This window comes from Elephas maximus, chromosome 16, assembly GCF_024166365.1.
Source record: "Elephas maximus indicus isolate mEleMax1 chromosome 16, mEleMax1 primary haplotype, whole genome shotgun sequence".
Lineage (NCBI taxonomy): Eukaryota > Metazoa > Chordata > Mammalia > Proboscidea > Elephantidae > Elephas > Elephas maximus.
In genome coordinates, this window is record NC_064834.1 from 33,899,745 (window position 1) to 33,922,723 (window position 22,979).

General features: G+C 34.3%; 1 protein-coding gene across 1 annotated transcript in view; it reads left to right on the forward strand.

Moving 5' to 3' along the window:
* PCDH15 (protocadherin related 15) overlaps positions 1-22,979 on the forward strand; it is a 999,309-nt gene that overhangs the window by 458,356 nt on the left and 517,974 nt on the right. The window contains exons 7-9 of the mRNA XM_049855421.1: positions 6,319-6,438; positions 15,259-15,369; positions 21,563-21,733. Coding sequence (XP_049711378.1) covers positions 6,319-6,438; positions 15,259-15,369; positions 21,563-21,733 — 402 coding nt within the window. The remainder of the gene's footprint in view (positions 1-6,318; positions 6,439-15,258; positions 15,370-21,562; positions 21,734-22,979) is intronic.

A 22,979-nucleotide genomic window follows, 5' to 3' on the forward strand; every position in this document is an offset into this window, starting at 1 on the left:
TTATTAGCCATTGAGACATATACTTTTTGGTAAATTTTCTATTTAAGTGTCTCTCCCGTCCCTCCCCAAATTGAATTGTAGGAGATCTTTATATATTCTGGACATTAGTTCTTTGTTGAATATAGTTATGTTGAATATAGTATTGCAAATATCCCCACCCACCTTGTAATTTGCATTTTCACTTTCTTATTAATGTCAATTGATAGAAGTTCTTCATTTTAATGTAGTTTAGTTTAGCCATCTTTTTCTTTATAGTTTAAACCCTGCATGTCCTGTTTAGTAAATCTTCGCTTACTGTAATATTGTGAAAATATTAGCTTATGTTTTCTTTTAGAAACTTTATTATCTTATCATTTACATTTTTATCTGCTATTCACCTGGATTTTAGTATTATGTATGCTGTGAATAGGAATCAACATTGATTTTGTTTTTTCCCTATTATGGGTGTCCAGTTGACCCTGTGCCATTTATTGAGAAGGCTTTCAGAGTCCCACTGCACTGTGGTGTTGCCTTTTTTAAGAATCAAGTGATGATATCTCTGTCAGTTGTTTCTGGACAGGATATACTGTTCCATTCATATATTTGTATATTTTCAAGCTAATAGTAGACTTAAAATTTTATAGCTTTATAATGAAGTCTTTATATCTGATAGGCTATGTCTTCCAATTTAGTTCTTTTCTCTTCATGTTCCTATGCATTTGAGTCAGAGCCAGCTTGACAGCACCTTACCACAAAAACAGCATAGATAAATTTGGGTAGAAATGACCTTTTTATCTTATTGAATCTGATGAACCATCTGTATGGCATATCTTCACATTTACTTAAGTCCTTAATAAACAACAAAAAATGTAGGTCTAAATTATTCCTCATAAGTAATTTAATGCAACTCTAATGTTTCATAGGCAAAGAAATTGAGTTTCAAAAGATATGCTATAAAGCAGCGGTCACAGAGTTATATAGAGACAGAGAGAGGATTCAAACCTAAGCCTCATAATTTCTGGTCAGTGGAGTCTTTCAGCCACAATGAAAAATGAATTACTATTGTAATTTTTTTGTATTTATGTGAAGCAGTGAGTACTATGATTTTGTGGGAAGATATTGCAAGTAAGATTATTGAGGACAAAGTCCTCTTTTGGAGCACTGGTCTTAATTTTTGGGTTGGCTAAAATAGCTATAAAATATATATATATAGCTCACAAAATATCTGGGCAATAAACTGAGAACTACTTACCTTTTATAGCCACATTCTAATTTCTCTTACTGTTGACATTTTCTTGAAACATTTAATTTTCTTGCTTGTGATTATATTTAATGTTTACATTTAAATGTATCTATGCATTGCATGTATTTTCCAATTACCATCTAAAATAATTTGTGGAAAAAGGCATGAACTAAAGGAATAAATGATACAGCAGGCAGCTGCCCAAGCTGATCATCATTCTATGCATAGAATGCCCTTCAGAAAACCAAATTTATATTTCTGAGACTTGTTGAAATGTTAAAAGACACTGAACATGGCCATCTGCATGACAGATGTGCTCTGAAAACTGTGAATAATAATGTATAGAGATACACAGATTGTAATAGACAATCTGACTGCTATGTGAAGATTTTCAACACCCACATAATATTCAGAAATTCACAGAGCATCAGTTTGTCACGTCTGCTGTACAGAGAATAAGTGGCTTCATGATACTGTGTATCTATATTTATGCATTATTTAATATATATATATGCATAAAAAATATATGCATAAAACCCGTTGCTGTCGAGTCTATTCTGACTCACAGTGACACTATAGGACACAGTAGAACTGCTCCGTAGGGTTTCCAAGGCTGTAATCTTGTGTTGAAACCACTGACCTTCCGGTTAGGAAGACTTAACCGCTGGGCAACCAGGGCTTATGTATACATACATACATATTTCTGTTGGTGTATAAATAAAGAAATATTGATAAAATAAATGCTCGTCTACTAATGTTTCTTAATCTTTTTGTATGTTCCTACTCTCTTTTGCTTGCTTCTCACTGGGGCATTTTTAACCTCACCAGCCTTCCCATATCAGGATATAATGGCTTAATTTGTTTTTTCTCACCTATTTATTTCTGTTATGTTAGCTTTAAATATTCCAAAACTCAGCTTATATATGAATAGGCCCAACACCTGAGTGGTAGATCGTGCATAAATCAGCCCAATTACTGATCCCTTTTAGTATTGCATTTTGCATGTATACATCTTGTGTGTATGCTTGCTTATTCTGGTAGAGGAAATGAGCAGGAAGAATCTTTGCTAATATGTTTGGCATAAATGTAAATCTGTGAAAGTTTATACAATATACAAATGCCAAACCAATAACTTTGGCCTCTTTGCCAATGTCCACTGTCTAAGCTTACACATCTTCCAATGTCAACAACTAAATACACATTCTCAGTGTTGGGAGAATAAAGTCTTTAATTTTTACCGAAGTTGTAAAGAAGAGATGGCACCATGAATAAAATAACATATTAAAACTTACTACTGTTGCTCTAATAATTTCCATTTAATTTTCATAGGACAGACTAGGGTTTCCCTATAGGGTTGTCCCCCAGGGTTTCCAAGGCTGTAAATCTTTACTAAAGCAGACTGGCACATCTTTCTCCCATGGATGGGCTGGTGGGTTTGAACCGCCAACCTTTCCATTAGCAGCCAAGCACTTAACTGCTGTGCCACCAGGACTCCTTTCAAGAGATCTAAATTTTTTCTTTTAAAAGAGCTTGGAATTCTGTTTAGAGATCATTCTAACCTCTATATGCTGTATTATAGAAACTGTAAGATTTTATTCCCTCTTGCTGTAGCTAGGTAATTGTTTCTCTTTTATTTTCCATTTAAGAATTATCAACTAATAGAATTTATTGTAGATGCATCTTTTTACTGCAATTTAAAGGAATAATTAAAAAATCTAGGCACATAAATTCTGTTTGAGAAAATTATGTAGCATGCTCCAAAAATACACTCGAATCCTAAAATGAGAGCATTTTGAAATGAAATTGGATTAGCCTTAAATTGCAACCATAATCAAATGCATAGTAAGTCCTTTTCCTTGTAGTCTATTTATCATCTTTCATTAACTTTGTCACCAAGTGTAATTACTTTAAGACAATCACAGAAATATAATGTAGGGCTTATTTTAAATGGCTAAATATTAGTCATTCCACCTATTTAAAAATGTGATTTCTAAATGGCAAAAAAAAAAAAAAGAATTTGTGTCATTGACAAAGAAGAAAAACATTAATTGATGATAATATAGTAACCCACCATAGCACTTTTATGTTTCCTTTTTATTAACTTTAGAAAATATTGGGACAGTAGGGGAAAATACAGGTTTTTTTTCATAGGCTGAGTCTTTAAATTTGCAAATATGTCTTTTAATTTGCAGATATTACATTGAAAGAAGTAAAGCCCTTCAAACCATCTATTGCAAACAACTTCTGTCATATAAATATTTCTAGAAATTTAATCTTGAATAAGAATGGGGACATTAGAAAATGTTGTTTAGCTTTAGAGAATATTATGTTTTATTTTTCACCTTGACTAAAAATAGTCCATTTCTCATTTGCTATTCTATTACTTACGGCAAATCATCAGAGTGGTTTAATTTATACCTTGGGCTCCTGTATTAAAATGCTAAGTTGATCCCTTTAAAAAATGTATATATATATATATATATACATATATATATATAACAGTTAAAATTTTATGTATAATCAAAACAAATTTCATGTTATCAAACCCACATGAAGCTGTCAATGTTTCTGCAAAATTTCAAATTTCCAAAAGAAAATGATGTTATTTTGTAGTAAAAATGTCACATTATCTGGTGAGGAGGTTGTAAAGTTCTTGGAATTTTTTGTTGTTTTACAATTTAGTAACTGTGTGATATTAGATCACAGATTTAGGTTTGAAAGTTTTATTAATTGTAGATGAAGTGCTGCTTATTGTATCAGAATATTTCCCTCATCCAATTAAAACACTGTCCTATAAGGTACGTATAAAATGGGCTGGCACAACTGATTGAGGAGGAGAAGTTGCTGTACTTTTTCTCAGCACTCTTTCCACTCCCTTTGTGTTGTATCACTTGCTCCCCTGGCTTCCAGATTATTCACTGATTCCTTGGTGTTCACAATTCTGGCATATGCTCTGAGCTCTCCCTGGAGCTCCTGTTCCTTTCCCACAAGACTGATCTTCTTGCCCTTGGTTCTAGTACTTCAGGCTCCTACTTTAGCATGAATTTGGTCCAAAGGTATATCCCGCCTCAGTGAGTATACTGAAAGAGATGGACGTACTTTTTTCCCCAAAATTTCCACAGATAGCTACTGCTCGAGGTATTGTTTTGTTTTTTTTTTTTCGTTTCATTTTGTTTTGATTTTTTAATTGAGCTCTATGGCCAACTTATTTTATTTGACAAAAAAATCTTTGATTAATGCTTCAAGTTTGCTTTGTTAGAGATCTAGAGCTGTTATTGTCACCCAATTATAACATTTCACAATTTAAAAATTAAAGCATAGCTACTTTTTTTTTTTTTATGTTTTTGAGTTATGTGAGTATGAGTTAATTTTTATAAGGGGAAAAAATGTCATTCGGGACAGAAACTACATAAAAAAAATAAAATAAAAATATAGGCTTCGAAGCCATTTAGTTATCTAACACTTCCACTAACCCAACTGGCTAATGTTCTCTTAGTGTTCTTATGTGTGCTATTTAACCATTTCCTCCTATTACATTCTCAGCTCCTTTGGAGCCACAGAATACCAAAGTCTGCTTTTAAACCTGCCAGGAGGGCTGACTTTATAATTAAGTATTTTGCACTTACAGTTTATTTCTTTAATCATAATTACACTATCTTTCTAAACCAGAGGTTGCGAACTAGCATGGCTTTTGGACCAGTGGATGTCTTTTGTTTGGCCCATTCATAGTTTAATTTTCCAAATCAGTTGCCAACCTTAGAACCCAGAGAGTTCTTATCAAATTGGAATATTAGAAGACTTAGTACCAAGGGGTCCATAATTCATTATGGAAAACATTTGCTTGGCTCGAGGAGTAGCAATTACATTAGAGAGAGCGTGCATTCCCGTTTGCTGTCATTCCCGTCAGGCTTGCCCCACTGATTTACATTACCTGTGGATCTGTTTTGGCATCTGGGCCAAATCTGAAGCCCCTGAAACAGAAGTTTATGAAACATACCGCCCCTTTTTTTTCCCTCAAACTATCTTTCCATGAAGGAATCCCATTCAAAAATTAACAAAACAAATCTCAGAAAAAAAAAATTAAAGTCTCTGCTCTATAGTCATACAGTGTATATTTATCATTAAAATTTATTCACTTTTCTATTTATTGTGACAGTGCTGTAATGAAGGAAGGAAAGTATAAAATGCAAGCATGACAGTAAGAAGCACCATATTCTGACTTGAGGTGGGGGATGCTATGTAAGGAAATGTTTTAGGAGACGGTGACATATAATTAAGTTGAAACTTAACCTATAAGTAGGAGTCTATCTCAGTCTTGATGCATGGGAATGAAGGATTGCGACCATGTTTTTCGATGTAGGAATAGATTTTGCAAAGACCTACAGGTAAGCAAAATAGAAGTGTTTCTGTGGTGGAGAAGAATAAGAGTTAAAGATAGATCTATAGACAGAAATTCAAATCATGGCCTTGTGTAACACTTTATTTTTTTCTTCCATCCTAAATGAAAACATGTGACCATCTCTTCAAACCCTTCCCTGTAACTCTTTTCTACTCAACCAATATTTAAAGCACTGAAGAGACTCCCAGCTTTCTCTCTCCTCTGATGGAAGGGCACTTGTCCCCAAATTTTCATCATCCTCAAATTTGTCTCTTCCATGTAATTACAACCCTGGCTTTCATTGATCTCTCTGAAATATATTTTTTTTTTATTTTAAAGTAAAGAATCTAACTTCTTCATACAATTTAAATCCTACCATGTAGATAACTTAAAGAAGAAGCAACAGATGCATTTTCTCCACAGGAGCTAAGATGCTAATGGCTATAAAGGGGTCCAAATGTGCTTCACGCTGCCCCAGGGTGTTCTATGTCTTTACCAAAGCAAGGACCATGAAGTTGAAAATTTCAGGCTTTACAAGATCTTCTATGGAAGATTGGCAGGGGATCTTCTGAAACACTTTAAGATTGAGATTGTGGGCAGCTGCCTACTCTTCGTTTGTGTCAAAGAAAAAAAAAACAGCTGGTTTTTGTGCTGCAACACTTTTGATGTGCAGCTGATAAAGAGAGAATTGACAGTTTTTCTTTTATTTTTCTTTCAGCTCACTCCAGTTGGCACCACGATATTTACAGGATTTTCAGGAGACAATGGAGCTACTGACATAGATGATGGCCCCAATGGACAGATAGAATATGTTATCCAACATAACCCAGATGATCCGGTATGTAAATGCCTGTATAAAATTAATGTTTATTTCAGCTGATGTTTATGCATGACTCTATCTTTTAGCTCTTTGGAGCCACATTAGTAACGGTACTACTGTTAAAATTATCTCCATATTGCATTTTTTAAAAATTGTGTGCCGTGGTTTTCAAAACTAATTTGTGGTTGGCATTTGTAGGTAAAAGCTCTAAATATATTTATAGGTTTTTATTAAATTCCCATTGTGTTCGTAGATTCTTATATATTCTAAACCTAACAATGAAGATGATATAATAAGTATAATACATATGCTTTACAGAACTTGCAAATTAATATAACCACCTTCACCTCTCCACAAAAACACGCTTAGAAACATATTTCTGGTGATGACAAATCCCAACAATCCCAGCAATCTCATTAAAGGAAGTTAAAATAAGTAGAGATCAAAGGTTTTAGCTATAGGCCCCCTTTTCGTCTTCTTTTTTTCTTTGCATTAGGTCTTGGGTCTTGGATATTGCTGTTTTAAGCTCTGAAACAATTTCATCAGTGGAATATACATAAAAAAGATAAAATCAGCGTTCTTTGGCTGAAGCTAGATCTGGTAGCTCTGTCTTGCATGCTCCCTTTCCCTTCCCTGGAGGTGGCTTCTCAGAATACTGTGGGCTCCCCAAGCAGAACTTTTAAAATCATTAAGTGAGTGTTCTAATTTAATGCCTCTCTTTAATGTTGAATACTAAGAATATCAAATATGGTGAAGTTAATATTATGTTTTTATTTTTAACCTTTCAAATTCCTTATATAAACTTTAAACAAACACACAATTAAACAAACAATCAAAAAGAAACAAAAAAACCTCTGTTAAACTTGTGGGGACTGAATTATTAACCAGTAACAAGATCTACCTCACAAATTTGTTGTGAGAATTAAGTGAATTGTGAATGCATTTTCTCATTTTATTCCCACAAATCAGTTAATTAATAGGAGTATCTCCATTATATAGGTGAGGAAAAAAAAAAAAGCTCATAAGTGGAATGATGTGCTTGATACGATATTAAAAAACAAAACAAATCAGTTGGTGTCAAGTCGACTGACTCATGGCAACTCCATGTGTGTCAGAACTGTGCTCCACAGGGCTCTTAAAGACTGATTTTTTGGAAACAGATTGCCACACCTTTCTTTAGAAGCACCTCTGGGTGGACTAGAACCTCCAACCTTATGATTTAGCAACTGAACACTTTAACAGTTTGTACCACCCAAGGAGCCACTTCTAAACAGTAGAGTCAGGATTCAAACATGGTCCACCTTGAGGGTAGCGTGCACTGTAATCTTCCCCTACTGTGTTGTAAGAGTTCGGCTGCTAATCAAAAGGTTGGCAGTTCAAATCCACCAGGTGCTCCTTGTAAAACCTGTGTGACAGTTCTACGCTGTCTTATACAGCCACTATGAGTCAGAATCGACTTGATGGCAGTGGGCTATGGGTAGTAATTAAAAAAAGAAAAAACTTAGAAAATAAGAATTAAAAAAAAAGCAAGGGCATGGCAGAGACAAAGGTTTGCTCTTTTTTTTTTTTTTTTCTCTGAAACCGTAGGTCTTGACATGTTTATAGGCAGACACAATGAAACCAAGAGATGGGGAGATAATGAGAATGTGACAGAGAAGACAGGTATTAAGAATGATAGGATTACACAGGAACCGGAGTGGAAAGATTCAAACAAACAGCATAGGAGAAAAGAACAGAAGAAACATTTTTGCCCAAAAGTAAAAACAGACAGCTGACTGCACGTTGTATTTCCGAACCATTTATTTTTTTACTATTATGGTTTCTTTAAGAATTAATTGTATGTGTGTGCCATGTTTGTAGCTTATATTTTATGGAGGTCATTTCCTAACCTGTACTCCCCAAGCTATAAAAATAGAAACCTCCCAACAAGTATAGAATAGCCAGGCCATGTATTTTAGAGAAATATTTATTGCATTGCATTAAAAAAAAAAAACTTATTCAAGGTTTATATAAGACAAAAATGTATTACTTAGAAGATACCTTTTAGAAGTTTTATGCAGTTGAAATTCCTTGTTAGTTGTGTAGTTGTCTGTGTGAATATTTCCCCTTTCAGGAATTTGTGGGCCTGCCATCAAATGTAATGTGTACCTTTTACTACCTACTGAATGGATAAGCCAATCAGCCACACGCAGTTCCCAAATCACAAAAAAAAAAAAAGAAGAAGAAGAAGAAGAAAAATGTATTTTGGCAAGCCAGCACTGCTGGGAATAAATAAGGACATTCTCTGGTCATAGTCCTAATTCAGTGAGGCAAAAGAATAAGATATCATGACAGCACTTAGTGTAGGATGTACTGGAGGAGCAAGTGTTAACCAAGTCATATCCTTAGGGAGAGGCTCCATCTTGAGCCATCACAGGGACTTAGTTTAAAGCTTAGTACCAATTTCTTCTGTCAAAAGATCTGTGAGAGAAATACCTGACGATTTTTATATTCTACTACTGTTAAATCTCTAGTAACTCTCCTCGTATTAATAGTGTTGTAAACTTCTGCTTATTTCTTAATCTCAGAATAAAATTGTATGTATAATGAACATATTATTTAACATGAATATGTGACCACCTCTGGTTTTTGCAGCCACAGTTGTATTTTCTTACAAAATGGCCTCACACTGTATGATAAATTACAGAAAGTGTAGATTGTCCTGTTCTACTTAAAATTCACAGTTATTATTTTCTATCTCATGCCACAAGAGATAGCAGAAGTCACAAACTAGTAATCTAGAGTTTTGTTTAACCCAAGCCACTTTGGCCAGAAATTGTTTGAACCAATATCTAAAAGTCAAGATATTTCACATTCAAATCTAGATTTACCTCTTCTGTTAACATTTATGTTATGCCATTCATTTTGGTGTTTTTTCCTGCATAATCGCTAATCCTCTCTTGATTGGTATATTTTAAAAAATAATTAATAAATACCTCATTAATAAATACTGTAGACTCTAGACTGGAAGAATTTATACTATGCTAATCATTGTTGTTATGTGAAGCCATTACTTTTGAGGTTTTTGTTCCTACAGCATGTCTTTCCCTTTCTTGATGATGTATTTAGAAAAATAATAATAATTTAATAAATATCTCATTATTAAAGTCCTCTAGGCTGTGGACCAAAATAATTTGTACTATGCTCATTACAGTTTTTGGGAAATACTGTTTTGAGTGCCCTCATACTAATACAAAGCAAAGCCATAATACATTGAACTAACTAGATTGTTTAAAAGAAAAAGACTCTTTGAAGTGGGTCAGAATTTTTCACCATGGGTTTTGCAGAAACCTTCATTTTTGAGAGTTATCCTTTATAGAGAAATGTAACTATAAAGTACGTATCATTCTGAATGTTTTCAACCCCATTGTTAGTGAGCTTAATAAGTCTCTTCATGCAATAGGTTATCACGTTGCATTTCTTTTCGTAATCCTTTTCATGAACGCCAGGCTGGAGTGATGTTTAGTCGCTGATTTTAAGTATTTTGACCTACAGTGATAAGGAAGGAACTGGTGACATGTCCATTGTAGTCATAGGACAGCCACTACTATTAACTGCACCCTCCAATCAGAAAAACACTGAGGACATTTAAGCAGTGTGAATGGGCAGCTTCTTTCTTGGAGGTATTAGAGGTTGTTTTGGTGGGTGATAACTTCTTTTATCAGCTCCTTCTTAGGAAATTCCCCTTCCTTTATAGTATGTTTGGCTCCCTATAGCTTTAAGGGAATTGAGAAAAAATGAGGCATAATTTCTTTTGTAGTGTGTAAGCATGTAATACATTTGAATTTCCTGAGTCAGGAAGTTAAAACCACTGTTTAAATGCAAAAGGATTTTTAATAAATCACCATCCAGAAGTAGTTTTGTATACAAGTTAAAGCCCAACTTTTAAATGCTATTAAAATATTTCAAGCTAAGCAAAAACTGTTTTCGGATATTCTTGAGTAGGTTACTAAAAGCATTATTTTATACTTAAATAATGCATTACAGGGTGCATTGTAATATGAGTCTTGGTCTCATAAAGCCATAATAGTTTTTATTTTGTAATGAACACTGAAGTTTAATTAAGTTATTGTCTAAAGTACTGCTTTGTGTAAAACTGTGAACCCAGATCTTTGCAATTCAAGTCCACCTTTTTACTTCACACACACACATGCCTCTGAAGTCAACCAAACTCAAAAACCAAACCCAGTGCCGTCGAGCCAATTCCGACTCATAGCGACCCTATAGGACAGAGTAGAACTGCCCCGTAGAATTTCCAAGGAGCACCTGACAGAGTCGAACTGCCAACCCTTTGGTTAGCAGCCATAGCACTTGACTACTATGCAACCAGGGTTTCCCTGAAGTCACCCAGGCACTTCTAAATATAATTTCCTAAGGAATTGATTAGAAAAAGGTGGAATGAGATGCATTGCACTCTTTAAAGCATCTTTAAATGTGCATGTATTCGTTTCTGTATGAGGAAAGGGAGGGGTTAAGGTGATATGAAACAGAAAACATCAAAGTGTTGATAGTTTTCACTGGGAACAGATTTAACATTACCAGCACAACCCTCAGTTCCTCTTGAGTGGGCAAGTATCACCTAACTCTGCTTAGCCCTCTACTTCCCATTTTAGGTAATTACATTAGAGGTGGCGTAGTGGTTAAGAGCTGTGGCAGTTTGAATCTATCAACTGCTCCTTGAAAACGCTATGGAGTGGTTCTACTCTGTCCTATAAGGTTGCTGTAAGTTCGCATCAACAGCAACAGGTTTGTTTTGGTTTCCGTTAGTCTCCCAAGCAAGGGCAACCTGCCTATAGATTGATAAGCAGCTGATGGCATGGTGGTCTGACTTAGGGAGAGACAAGTTTAAGGCTGATTGGATTCTACCTCTGGGATTTTGTAACAGTGACTGATTAGGACACTGAATTGGTGCTGATTATTGAAACTAACAGATAAAGTCACAGTCATGTATAAGAAGAGAAAGTAAGAGAAGCTGAGAGACACTTATTTAAAAAAAAATGTAAAAACATAAAAAAAAAAGAGACTTTATAGCCCCCTGAGAGACAGAATGAGCCTTGTTAACTAAGTTCCTACTATTTCCCAGTTGTAGGCCCACTCCTAGATCACTGTCATATATATATTAGTGTGTGTATGTATGTGTGTATATATATCTTAGTTTCTTAGTACAACTGTAACAAAAATACCACAGGTGGATGGTTTTAAAGAACAGAACTTCGTTTTGTCACAGTAAAGGAGTCTAGAAGTCCAAATTCAGGGCACCAGCTCTACGGAAAGACTCTCTGTCTCCTCTGAGGGAAACGCCTTCTCTCAGTTTCTCTAGCCCCAGCCGTCTTGGTTCCTTGGAGATCTTCGACTGGCATCTATCCTCACCCCATTTGTGCTTGCTTTTACCTGTGTCTAATCTGCTTTTTTTATATCTCATAAATCACTAGGTTTAAGACACTGCCTACACTGATATGGCTTAACATAATAGTGATAACCATGTCCCCAAATGGGATAATGGAATTACATCCACAGATATAAGGGTTAGGATTACAATGCATATTTTGGGGAAACACAATACAATCCATATTAAGAGAGAGAAAACAGAATCTCTGGGAAAACAGAATTGATACAGGGTCAACTGCTGTTCTGCTTCCTTTTCATGGGTGGGTGTATTATATGTGCTTGGTGGTGGACACATACCAACATACTCCCCATTCTTACAATAGGGATAAAACTTTTTAAACCATCCCACCACCTCGCTTTACTAAGTAGAGGACTATCACTTTATTGACAGTTGCTGAGTAACTAAACTCTCCAGGTAGTTATGGAATACACCACTCTTGATGGAGACTGCATATTTCGAGCCTATAAGTATTAAGAGGCTTGGCCACAATTAGATTTCCTTCATTAGTATTGCACAGAAAGAGGTTAGCATGTAAATTCCTGTCACACAAAGAAACCAGTGCCACTTAGGGTTTAACAGAGAAGTGTCCACAACTATCAGCAAAGCAACAGCATTGCTTCCAGAAATTTAGGGGTGCTTAAGGAAATGGATGCTGCCCTTCTCCCACAGCCCTCTGCTTTTTTGGTGGACCCAAACTCTTAAGGATGAGAGAAGAGGAAGACAAATGGTAGGGAGAAAGGGCGAAGAAGACTCTACTTTCCCTTCCACCTCAAACAGCTATTTAACAAGAGTGTAAGACTGTGTTTTTGGATAAGACTGAGAAATTCACTGAGCTATTTAAATAACCAAGAATTATTGAAAAGTTATTGGATCTTACTGACATATTATTTAATAATAAGAGAGTCAGGAATATTATGTAAAGTACAGTTTTTAGTACTTACTGGAAAAAAAATTATTATGTTTAATGATTATTATCTCATTGAGTTGAGAATGCTCACTCAAAGTCTATTTAAAAATTCACTCCCATCTGACATCAGGCCAATTGGCTAACCTATCTAGCTACAAAATAATGAAAAAATAAAATAATTATGAATCCTTAAAATATATTACAGAATTTATTGTTGAGTTGAGTTTATAAGCAAATGCCAAACTCCTGCTTGTTTAACTTGCTGCTCCCCCTAGTCTAGTGTTTCTCAAAGTAAGATTTGAACCATCTGCCTCAGAATCATTTGAAAGTCTTATTAGAAATGCAATCTCCTGGGAATTTCTGGAATATCTAGGAATGGATGCTGGGAATTTGCAATTTAAATCTCACATTTCACTGATCCTATGCATTCTGAAGTTTGAAAATCATTGTATCATTTTCCCAGTAGCCTTATCATTAAAAAAAAAAAAAACATTACTATGGTTTCTTACTAAGTTTAGCTTTGATTTTATTTTTTCTTTCCTTAGATAGAAACTTTACAAGTGTTATTAGAGTAGGATGTGTACTTAGAGTTTACCTAATTCATTATTCTTTTTACTAGAACAAAAAAAAGAGAGAGAGAATACCTTAACGATATATCTACTTGTTGCTTCTGATTCTCTCATGATTATTATTCTACCATTGTAGACATAATGGATACTCAATGAATAATTGTCCATTAATAAATTAGTTAATTAATTAATATAGAGGCTTTTAACATGTAATAATTCATAAGTAGCACTAATCATTAACCAGATATTTTCTTTATGTTTCTTGGAACAAAAATATTTATGAAAAATTTGGCAAAATGGAAATCTTAGATATTCCAAAGGCTGGATTTAGCTAATAAGAATTAAGTTCAGTTGAAAAGAGCTCTGAAGAACAATGAGATCACTAACTGCTACCGCATAGTAATAATTCTTTAAATGTTCAATGAAACTGTCAAATGAAAAATGATTGCAAACGCTTGTTCAATGAATATATGTTAAACCCCTGCTATATTCACCTTGCTTTGCTAGAGGTATAAATATTTCCCTATCATAGACTGGAAACCTTGAGCACTCTGTGAGGGGAGACAGAAAATACACAATTAAGTTGAAGGCAGTAGAATAAAATTTTATTTGAAAATACTAATGTAACAGCAGAGCAAGGCTTAATCTTCAACTGGACAACAAAGAAAGCTTTTCTGTGTAGAAGTAGCCAAATTTTATACAGAGAAAAATGAGGAATGAGGTCTTCAGGAAGGAGAAAAATAAGAACAGAAGTCAGGTGTGAAGATTCACGGCCTGAGAAGGAAAGAGAGGGGACTACAATGTAAGGACACGTAGACAGGAGGTACTTAGGCATGAAAGTCTTTCAGCTGCCACTAATAGAAAACTAAAGGAAAAGTGACTTTAATAAGGCCATAATTATAACAAGTTGTTGAGAGACGGGATGGTATCAGGATTCATTAGTTCAGTGAGTGAAAGACATCACCAATCCAGGTTTGTTCATTTTCTGCTCTGCCATCCTCAGCATGTTAGTTCCTTCCCCTAGTTACTTCTTTCTTAAAGTGTAAATGAAGTTTCTGGGTGCTGCAAAGGGTTAACATGGCTCTACTGCAAACCAAAAGTTAATGGTTAGAGTGTACCCAGAGGAACCTCAGAAGAGTGGCCTGGCAATCTACTTCCAAAAAATCAGCCATTGAAACCCTGTGGAGCACAGTTCTACTCTGACACACACAGGGTTAACTATGAGCTGGACTCAACTGGACAACAACTGGTTTAAAGTGAGAATACATTGCCCTACGCTGAATGGTGCTTATGACAGAGCAGAAGAAGGCACTTTAAGATCACCTTGTATGGCCCACAGGTTACCAGGAAGGAAATTCAATTCCAGAGGGGGTAGCATGAAATTTAACTAATGAGCAGTATTTCTGGGGCTTAAAAGAAAGGTAACCTCTAGCCCAGAGTCCTTTTTAAAAATCACGGTTTCAAGTTAATGTTTGTATTTAATGCTTGAAAATACTTTGAATATAGAATGGGTACCAATATTGGAAAGGGCTGTGATGTAGAAATCACAAATTATTATGTTTGAATATTTGGTGTTAAAACAAATGAAGAAAAGATAATATGATAATAGGGAAGATTTTCAGATACCTTGACTTTGACTTAGCAGTATCTCAGGGCTATTGATGAATGACACTAATAATATATGAAAAATTACCACAGGAAATACGTTTCCTGGTTATCATTATCAAAGGACTCTCATGTAACCTATTGATCAAAATGAAACATTTTGAGGAATGATAAGAATATTAATTCTGAAACTTACAACCACATTCTATTTTCAGACGATAAGCATGCTATCTATAACTTTCAGGGGGACTAAATTACAATATCGGGTTTTCTGTCTAATTTATCTTATATTGAAATTATCTAAAGTCTGTACCCTTAACTATTTGCAGACGTCCAACGACACCTTTGAAATTCCCCTCATGCTGACGGGAAATGTAGTGTTAAGGAAGAGACTCAACTATGAAGATATGACTCGTTACTTTGTCATCATCCAAGCTAATGTGAGTATTCAATGTCTGTAATGTTATGCCTGTGAGTTTATGAACTAAAGAACTCATCCAAAATGTAGTGAGTGTTCTCAGAGTTCTTGGTGTAATTTCTGGCCTAAAGAGGTCTCCAATGTCCTCAGTGGAATTTGTGTTTTATATGGGGGAGGGGATGGGCTGGGATGGGGGAGGTGGTTATTTCCACTCATTGTATCCTCACTCTCTGAATTCCTCACATCTACTGCCTGCTGTCCCATCAATTGTTTTTGCCACATACCATTATCTATAGCTTCATGTTTACAGGGGAGAATGATAGCTGTATCTCTATACTACCTTTATAATTATTTTTTTTTAATTTTCTCTTTTTTATTCTTTTGTATGTAAAATGATGTATAATGTAAACCATGTACATTAAAAAAAAAAAAAAAACTCGTTGCCGTTGAGTCAATTCCAACTCATAGCGACTGTATAAGACAAAGTAAAACTGGCCCATAGATTTTCCTAGGAGTAGCTGGTGGATTCAAACTGCCAACCTTTGGGTTAGCAGCCTAACACTTAACCACTGTCCCACCAGGGCTCCAAAGCACATACATTAGAAACCCACATATTCTCCTGGAGTCATGAGGAGAGTTCAAATATAAGCAATCAAGTTTGACTTTTAAGTAGATAGTATCTAAGAGGCTAATTAGAGGGCTGAGGATAAATTATTGAACATTACTCAGCTTTGACCTCTCTGCTTATGGCACAAGGATTTGATTGATTTGCAAAAAGGACCCTTTAAATTACATGCAGTTGGATGGTTTCTTTTTATCAATGTGAACATGCTATGATTCTTAATTAAGGTGGATGAGTTTTGATTAATACACACTACAAAACTGACCATTTAGATTTGTAAAAGTGCTTGCAATGTTATTACCCATAATGATTATTTTAAATATGGTTATACAGTGGGGAAATGATTAATTAAAAAAAATAATAAAGTGGAAGCACAATCTAATAAAAGGAAGTTCAAGGCAGTATAAAAATCAATAGATTTTACTTTTATTGAACATTTCAATATATCTTTTTTCCCACAAATTCCAATTCTGATGTTTCCCTAAATTACAAAGAAATCAAAGTCTTTCTTTATAAATAGATTTTCTTCAAAGCCAGTTGTTTTTTGTGCTGCTGTAATCTGGAATCAAATACTAAGTGCTCTGGGCTACTCAACTAATTATCAGAAAGAAAAAAGTTTCCATTTAATTTGGAATCATAACAATAATCATTTCTGAATTATCAATCATGGGGCTCGCCTATGTTTTCTAAAATATAAAATATCTGGATAAGAGACACTGGCTGTCTTTCATCACAGGATGTTAACCGCCCCCCCCAAAAATATCATAGTACTCACATCTCTTTCCTTGTTTCCTCTTTTTTCTTAGTGGATATGAATAGGCAAGGAAAGTATGTAAACATAATGGATTTGGAACATAAAAATGTATTTCTATACTTTTAGATTTCATTTTCTGTAAACAGCGTTTCAGTGGGTGGGGGGAGAAAACCCCACCCTGACATTCTCTCATGTCTGCTTCCTGCTAACATACGGGATTCGTGCTAATTTTGTATTCTTTGCTTTTGGCTCTGCAGTTTCTGGGGCATTTTCTGAAGAGTGGAAGTAGAGATGGTAGGAGAGTGGTGATAGTCTAAGGGAACCAATGTTGATAAAATATTCAAGTAGAAAAGATACGTAAACTTGTGGAAATGTAAAAATTCATCAAAATCTCTCTACTGGTATGCACAAAAATTAAAGAGAATTAGGTAAATGTCTCAAACAAAAAAGATGCTTAAAAACCAACAAAAGACCTACTTCTAAAGTGATTTAGAGGAAGGCAATTTGTTCCACGCTTTTGTTTTTTCAATAAATATAACAGAATCAAGTTACTAGAGTAATTTTTAAAATTACACTTAGTGATATTCCAGCTATCATTGATGAACAGAAGCAAGACAAGCCTTTATGTGGTCTTAGCTAACGGAATTAAGGCCAGCATATTCAGGGCAAGTCTAATTATGTTGCATATTCTTTTTTTTTTTTTTCTTTCTATGCTGCAAATACCTGATAAAGTAATAGAATAGAATTTAATATATGTATCTATGAGGGAGTCTGGTAGGTGCTGCTAGCCACTTTGTTAAAATACAAACTTGAATATTTGAATATTTAAATTTTAGAAGTCTGTTTATTACAGTGGAAACCCTGGTGGTATAGTGGTTAAGATCTACAGCTGCTAACCAAAAAGGTCGGCAGTTCGAATCCACCAGGCGCTTCATGGACACCCTATGGGACAGTTCTACTCTGTCCCATAGGGTCGTTGTGAGTCGCAATCGACTCGACGGCAACGTGTTTTACTTACTCCAAGGCTCTTATGACATTGCCACAAAATTAAATTAGAACATTGGCATGCTTGTCACATACTCATATTTAAAACTAGTTTTATATAATTTCAGGTTATGTGTTAGAGTTCGCATCTCTCCTCCTCCCACTCTGCACAACCAATACTTGCTTAATACACTGCTAAACACAGCAAATACTAAATGAATTAGACATTAGCATTTTTCACTAGTTTGATCATATAATGTTTGTTAATGGAAATATTTTATTGCAAGGAGTATTTGATGAAAATGTAGAAATTGAAGTCCCACCTGTTATCTGACAGTGAAAATTGTCTTCTTTGTCTTAACTTTTAGTCACATTTAAATTATTTGTAATTTTATAAAAAATTGGCTTTATGGAAAGACTGGTTTATGACAATAAGTATTTATCTCTTCATTATTTACAAAAAGTAGCTTTCCTTCGATGATCTAATAGGTACATATCTTTAAAAAATATAGTTCTTAGTAATGTATTGATGAAAATATCTATTTAGCAAATAATGCATTCAAAACATTTGAGTGCCTTTGATGTGTCAGGTACCACATTAAAATATGACTCTGAAGAACTTTACATTGTATTGCCATCATATGGGGTGATAGGATTGGATGCCTTGCATAAAGATGCGAAGGATTCAGGGACCAGGTTGAAACCACTTCCCCTGTGGACATTGACGTGATTCTCTTGGTAGGTCATATGCTTCCACTGAATATTCTTTATGGCTTTTTTTATTCTGTGTTGAAGATATGTTTATAGTTTTAATCTCCTGCATGCTGATTTTTATGAAGGATTGTTTCTCATATCACCTGCAATTTCTTTGATATAGCTGTATTGCAATTTTCAAACAGTGAAATATTTTCTTTAAATGGAAGTTAGAGACTTCATTTTACTAAATGGTTAATGTTAGGAAATATACAGTAAAACCTGTGAAAGCCAGCACCTATATAAAGTGAAAACCTATCGGAGAAGGAAAACTCAAATATTTTCTACTAATAGACAGCAATAGAAAAGTGGTAAGAATTCGCCCTGTCAAAGGTGGAAACTTGGCAGATCCAGAAAAACAAGGCAGTCAAGTTCTAGCTCTCACAGGTATCATTGTATTTGAAATAATAACGCATGATGAGAAAATACAAGTTAAATGTTAAACTTGGGTAATTTCTTAAAAAAGATATTTATGCTTGGCAATTATAATCATCTATCCCATAAATTAATAAAATTATTTTCTTTAAATAAAGAGGGAAAAAAGAAGAAAAACACAGAAAGAAAACAGAAGGGAGGAAGGACAGTACAGTTCTTAGTAGCTTTTAATATATATTAGATTCTAAAACAACACTGAATGAAAATGCAAAATTAATGAAAGCATGGAAAATATTTCCACAAACAATTTTTTCTAGCACTCACAATTTAAAAACGTTATTTTTTGTATCCAGAAAAGTCATGTAAAGTAGCATTTTCCTAGAAAGAGCAAAAGTTTTTCATGTCTTTTTGGTTTTGTTTTTATTTTTTTTTATTTCAATTTCCAGCGGCTTTGTTAAATGTTTAGTTAATATTTTTCCTTAGATTAAATTCAAATCAATTCAGGATTTTTTTCCCCACTGTATCTTAAGCGGTCATGCTTTTATAATGTCAATTTGACAAGCTAGTTATATTTTTCAAAAATTTACAATAAGCCAATAATTAAAGTTAAAAATCAGTGGTGCAAAATTTAAAATAAACTCATAAATTACAGTTAAATTTAAGTGGTTGAGCGCTCCACTACTAGCTGAAACGTTGGTGATTCGAACCCCCTCAGAGGTGCTTTGGAAGACAGACCTGGTGATCTGCTTCAAGAGGTCACAGCCTTGAAAACCCTATGGAACATTTTTACTCTGCACGCATGGGGTGGCCACCAATCAAAATTAATGGATGGCAACTAACAACAACAACAATATACTTAAAAACCCAGACATTTAAAGTATACTTTTAAAAAGTTTACTTGTGAACCACCAAAACCACCTCACGTCCCACTTACTGCTGCTTTTATACGTACACTACTGATCTAGATATAATAAACAGAGTTGGAAAATTTAGAACAATTTTGGAAGGAGATTTTGTAAAATTTCTATTACCTGTAAATTTAATCAATCTTAATTGTCAGTGAGTCTTGCAGGAGTTGTTCTTGGTTTTATTTATCCTTTAAAAAATTTAAACATTTGTGTTTAAATATATATTATATATGTACATATTTGAAATATGTACATATTTGATCACAATCTATCTTATAATGGAACAAAACATCAAAGACTGCTAGAGCCACGAAGTAGTTACATCCCAGATAAGTCTGCATTTGCAAATTCCAACCATAGAGATTTCTGCTCTCTGAGAGCTTACATTAAAGCAATTCTTTACAACTTTTTTGAACAATCAGATTGGGAAAGAGCATAACTAGAATGCAGTGTTACACAAAGTTTAAGAAAGATTTAATTGTTACGTAAATATTAATGTCTGGCAACTATCAACAGAAAGAATTTTATGAAAATGTAAAGTAATATATCAGCGTGTTAGTAGAATTACTTTTTAGAATGGTAAAGAATAGAATTTTAAAGAGACGGAAAAAATACAAGAATGATTCTTCAAGGTAATTATTTAATTTTTTTTTTTTTTAAGAAAGTAAAGACATTTCCAAATTCTACCATAATGCCTCTCTTTAGATAAATATAATCAGTGCAAATTTCTAATAAGATTACTTCCCACTCCTTAGGTGTGGGTACACAGAGTGATTTGTGCAAAGAAATGCAAAGGAAGAGAGAGTAATTTTACAGTGGAGAAACCTGACAACCATAACCTCAGCCAGGTGATCAAGGTTAATATCAGTGATATGCCATGTTGATAATATGTACCTTTGATAAGATGTGATGAAAATGGCACTTTATCTCTGTGGTCTTCCTCCCCAAATCTCACAAACCCAGTCTAATCATGAGTCTGTAAGACAAACTCCCATTGGAGGACATTCTGCGTAATATCTCACTAGTACTTCAAATTATCAAGGTCATCAGAAACAAGGTATGTCTGAGAAATTGTCACAGCTTAGAGGAGCCTAAGGAAACCTGATGACTAAATGTAAAGTAGTATCCTGAATGGAATTCTGGAACAAAAAAGGACATTAGGAAAAAACTAGGGAGATTTAAATAAAGTATGGATTTTAGTTAATGACATTTGTCAACATTGGCCTCAACTGTAAGAAATGTACCATCCTAATGTAAGACATTAATAATAGGGAAAACTGGATGTGGGGTTTATGAGAACTCTCTGTGTTATCATCACAAATATCCTGCAAATGTAAAACTGTTCCAAAATAAAAAGCTTACTTTAAAAACTAACCTCAGTTTACAGCTACAGATCCTAGTAGTTATGTATTTCCTTCCTGCTTCTTACCAAACTTTAATAATAGAAGAATTCCTTTTAACCCAAGAAGCAGCTTTCCTAGTGAATTACTTAAAGTAATTTTTTTTTTTCTCTTTATAAGCTGTCTCAAAACAGATGCAAGAGACTCAGTGGACAAAATTCCTATGAAACCTGTTATTATCCAACTTATAAAATAAAATGTTAAAGGCCAAAACTATATAAGCTTAAGCTTAGCTATTATATTTTTCAAGAAAGTTGGATTTGAAAACAAATGGATTTCAAGTAGAATCCCAGCCTCAACACCTCAGTGTTAAATTAAGCAAGTTACTTTTCAATTATGAAAAAAGAAAAAGAAAAAATAGCCTACGTTATGCCCTAATGTCTATAAACTATCTTATTGAAACGTCGTTCTTCCCACAGGACCGTGCACAAAATCTGAATGAACGACGAACCACCACCACCACCCTCACAGTGGATGTTCTGGATGGAGATGATTTGGGGCCAATGTTTCTGCCTTGTGTTCTCGTGCCAAGCACTCGTGATTGTCGCCCAATCACCTACCAAGCCACCATCCCTGAGCTGAGAACTCCGGTAAATACATTCTTATCTTTTCTCCTTTGCTTCTACCTCTTTAACCCTAACAGGATCCTATTTAAGTTTTTTGCAGATCAAATGACTGAGAACAGCAAAATTCACTATGTGATTGTGGTAAATTTTTGGTCACTGTGCATACTTATATCATTTACAAAGTAGAAAGTATGTCCTGAAGGACGAGTCTTTTGATATTGATCACCTTATATTATTTTTTCTACCTATAAATCACAACAGAGTTCAGTTGCCAAAATATTCTAAGAAACTCCAAGAAATAACTGCAGTGTTTCCCTCAATTCATACTTAAAAAATGCAGTCCTAAATCTGAGGATACACAAAGAGGACACCAATACAGGATACTTTTTAGCCCCTTAGACTTCTGAAATGTTATTGGAGATTTTAAATTTCACTGTTTGGAGGTGGGAGTCAACCACAAAGGTGAGGCGTGAATACATATTTTCTGTACTTGGTTCTGCATCTCTGTGTGTGTGCATGTTTAATGCTAATGGAGTCATAAATTGCTGTCAACTTGGAATTCATACTTTGATCCTCCCTAGATGATAAATATGTATACCTAAAAATAAAGAGTTATAAGTCAAAAAGATATCCTGCCAAAGCTAAAATATTAATTTCAGCCTTAAATAGAAAATATTAATTGGCTTTTAAGAGAAGTCTAATTCCTGGAAGCCAACCATTTAACTAATATCCGCCATTTTTCTTGAAAACGTTCTGCTCCCTGAGTTAGTAACATGCCTTGCAATGCCAAAATTTGTTGAGAGATACGTGATTATTTTTCAAATCATGTGTGAATTGTGTTTTGGGGTCCTCTATTTGGATTTTAAAAATAAAACAGGACTTTCTTCTTCTAACCTCTGGGTGAATTCAAACTTCCAATCTTTTGATTAGCAGCTGAGAGCACTAACCTTTTGCACCACTCAGGGACTCAACAGCAATAGATCTGAAGAGCAACTTGAGAATGACTTTTGCTAGTCTAGGTTCTCTAACTGATTGGCATAAACAAAAAAAATCTGGAGGGAAAAAAAGAATAAAAGTTATGTGCATGTAAGGAAGAAATTATAAATTTTGGATAATAAGTAATACTGCATGCAAAAAGGGGCAATGCAAAACTTATCTGTATGAACAGATGTAGTTTACCTAGTTATATGTCATAACACCATTTTATTCAATTTCAAAAAGAAGAGTATTAAAGATTATGAACATAAATTTTTTTTCTTTATAAAGGCTT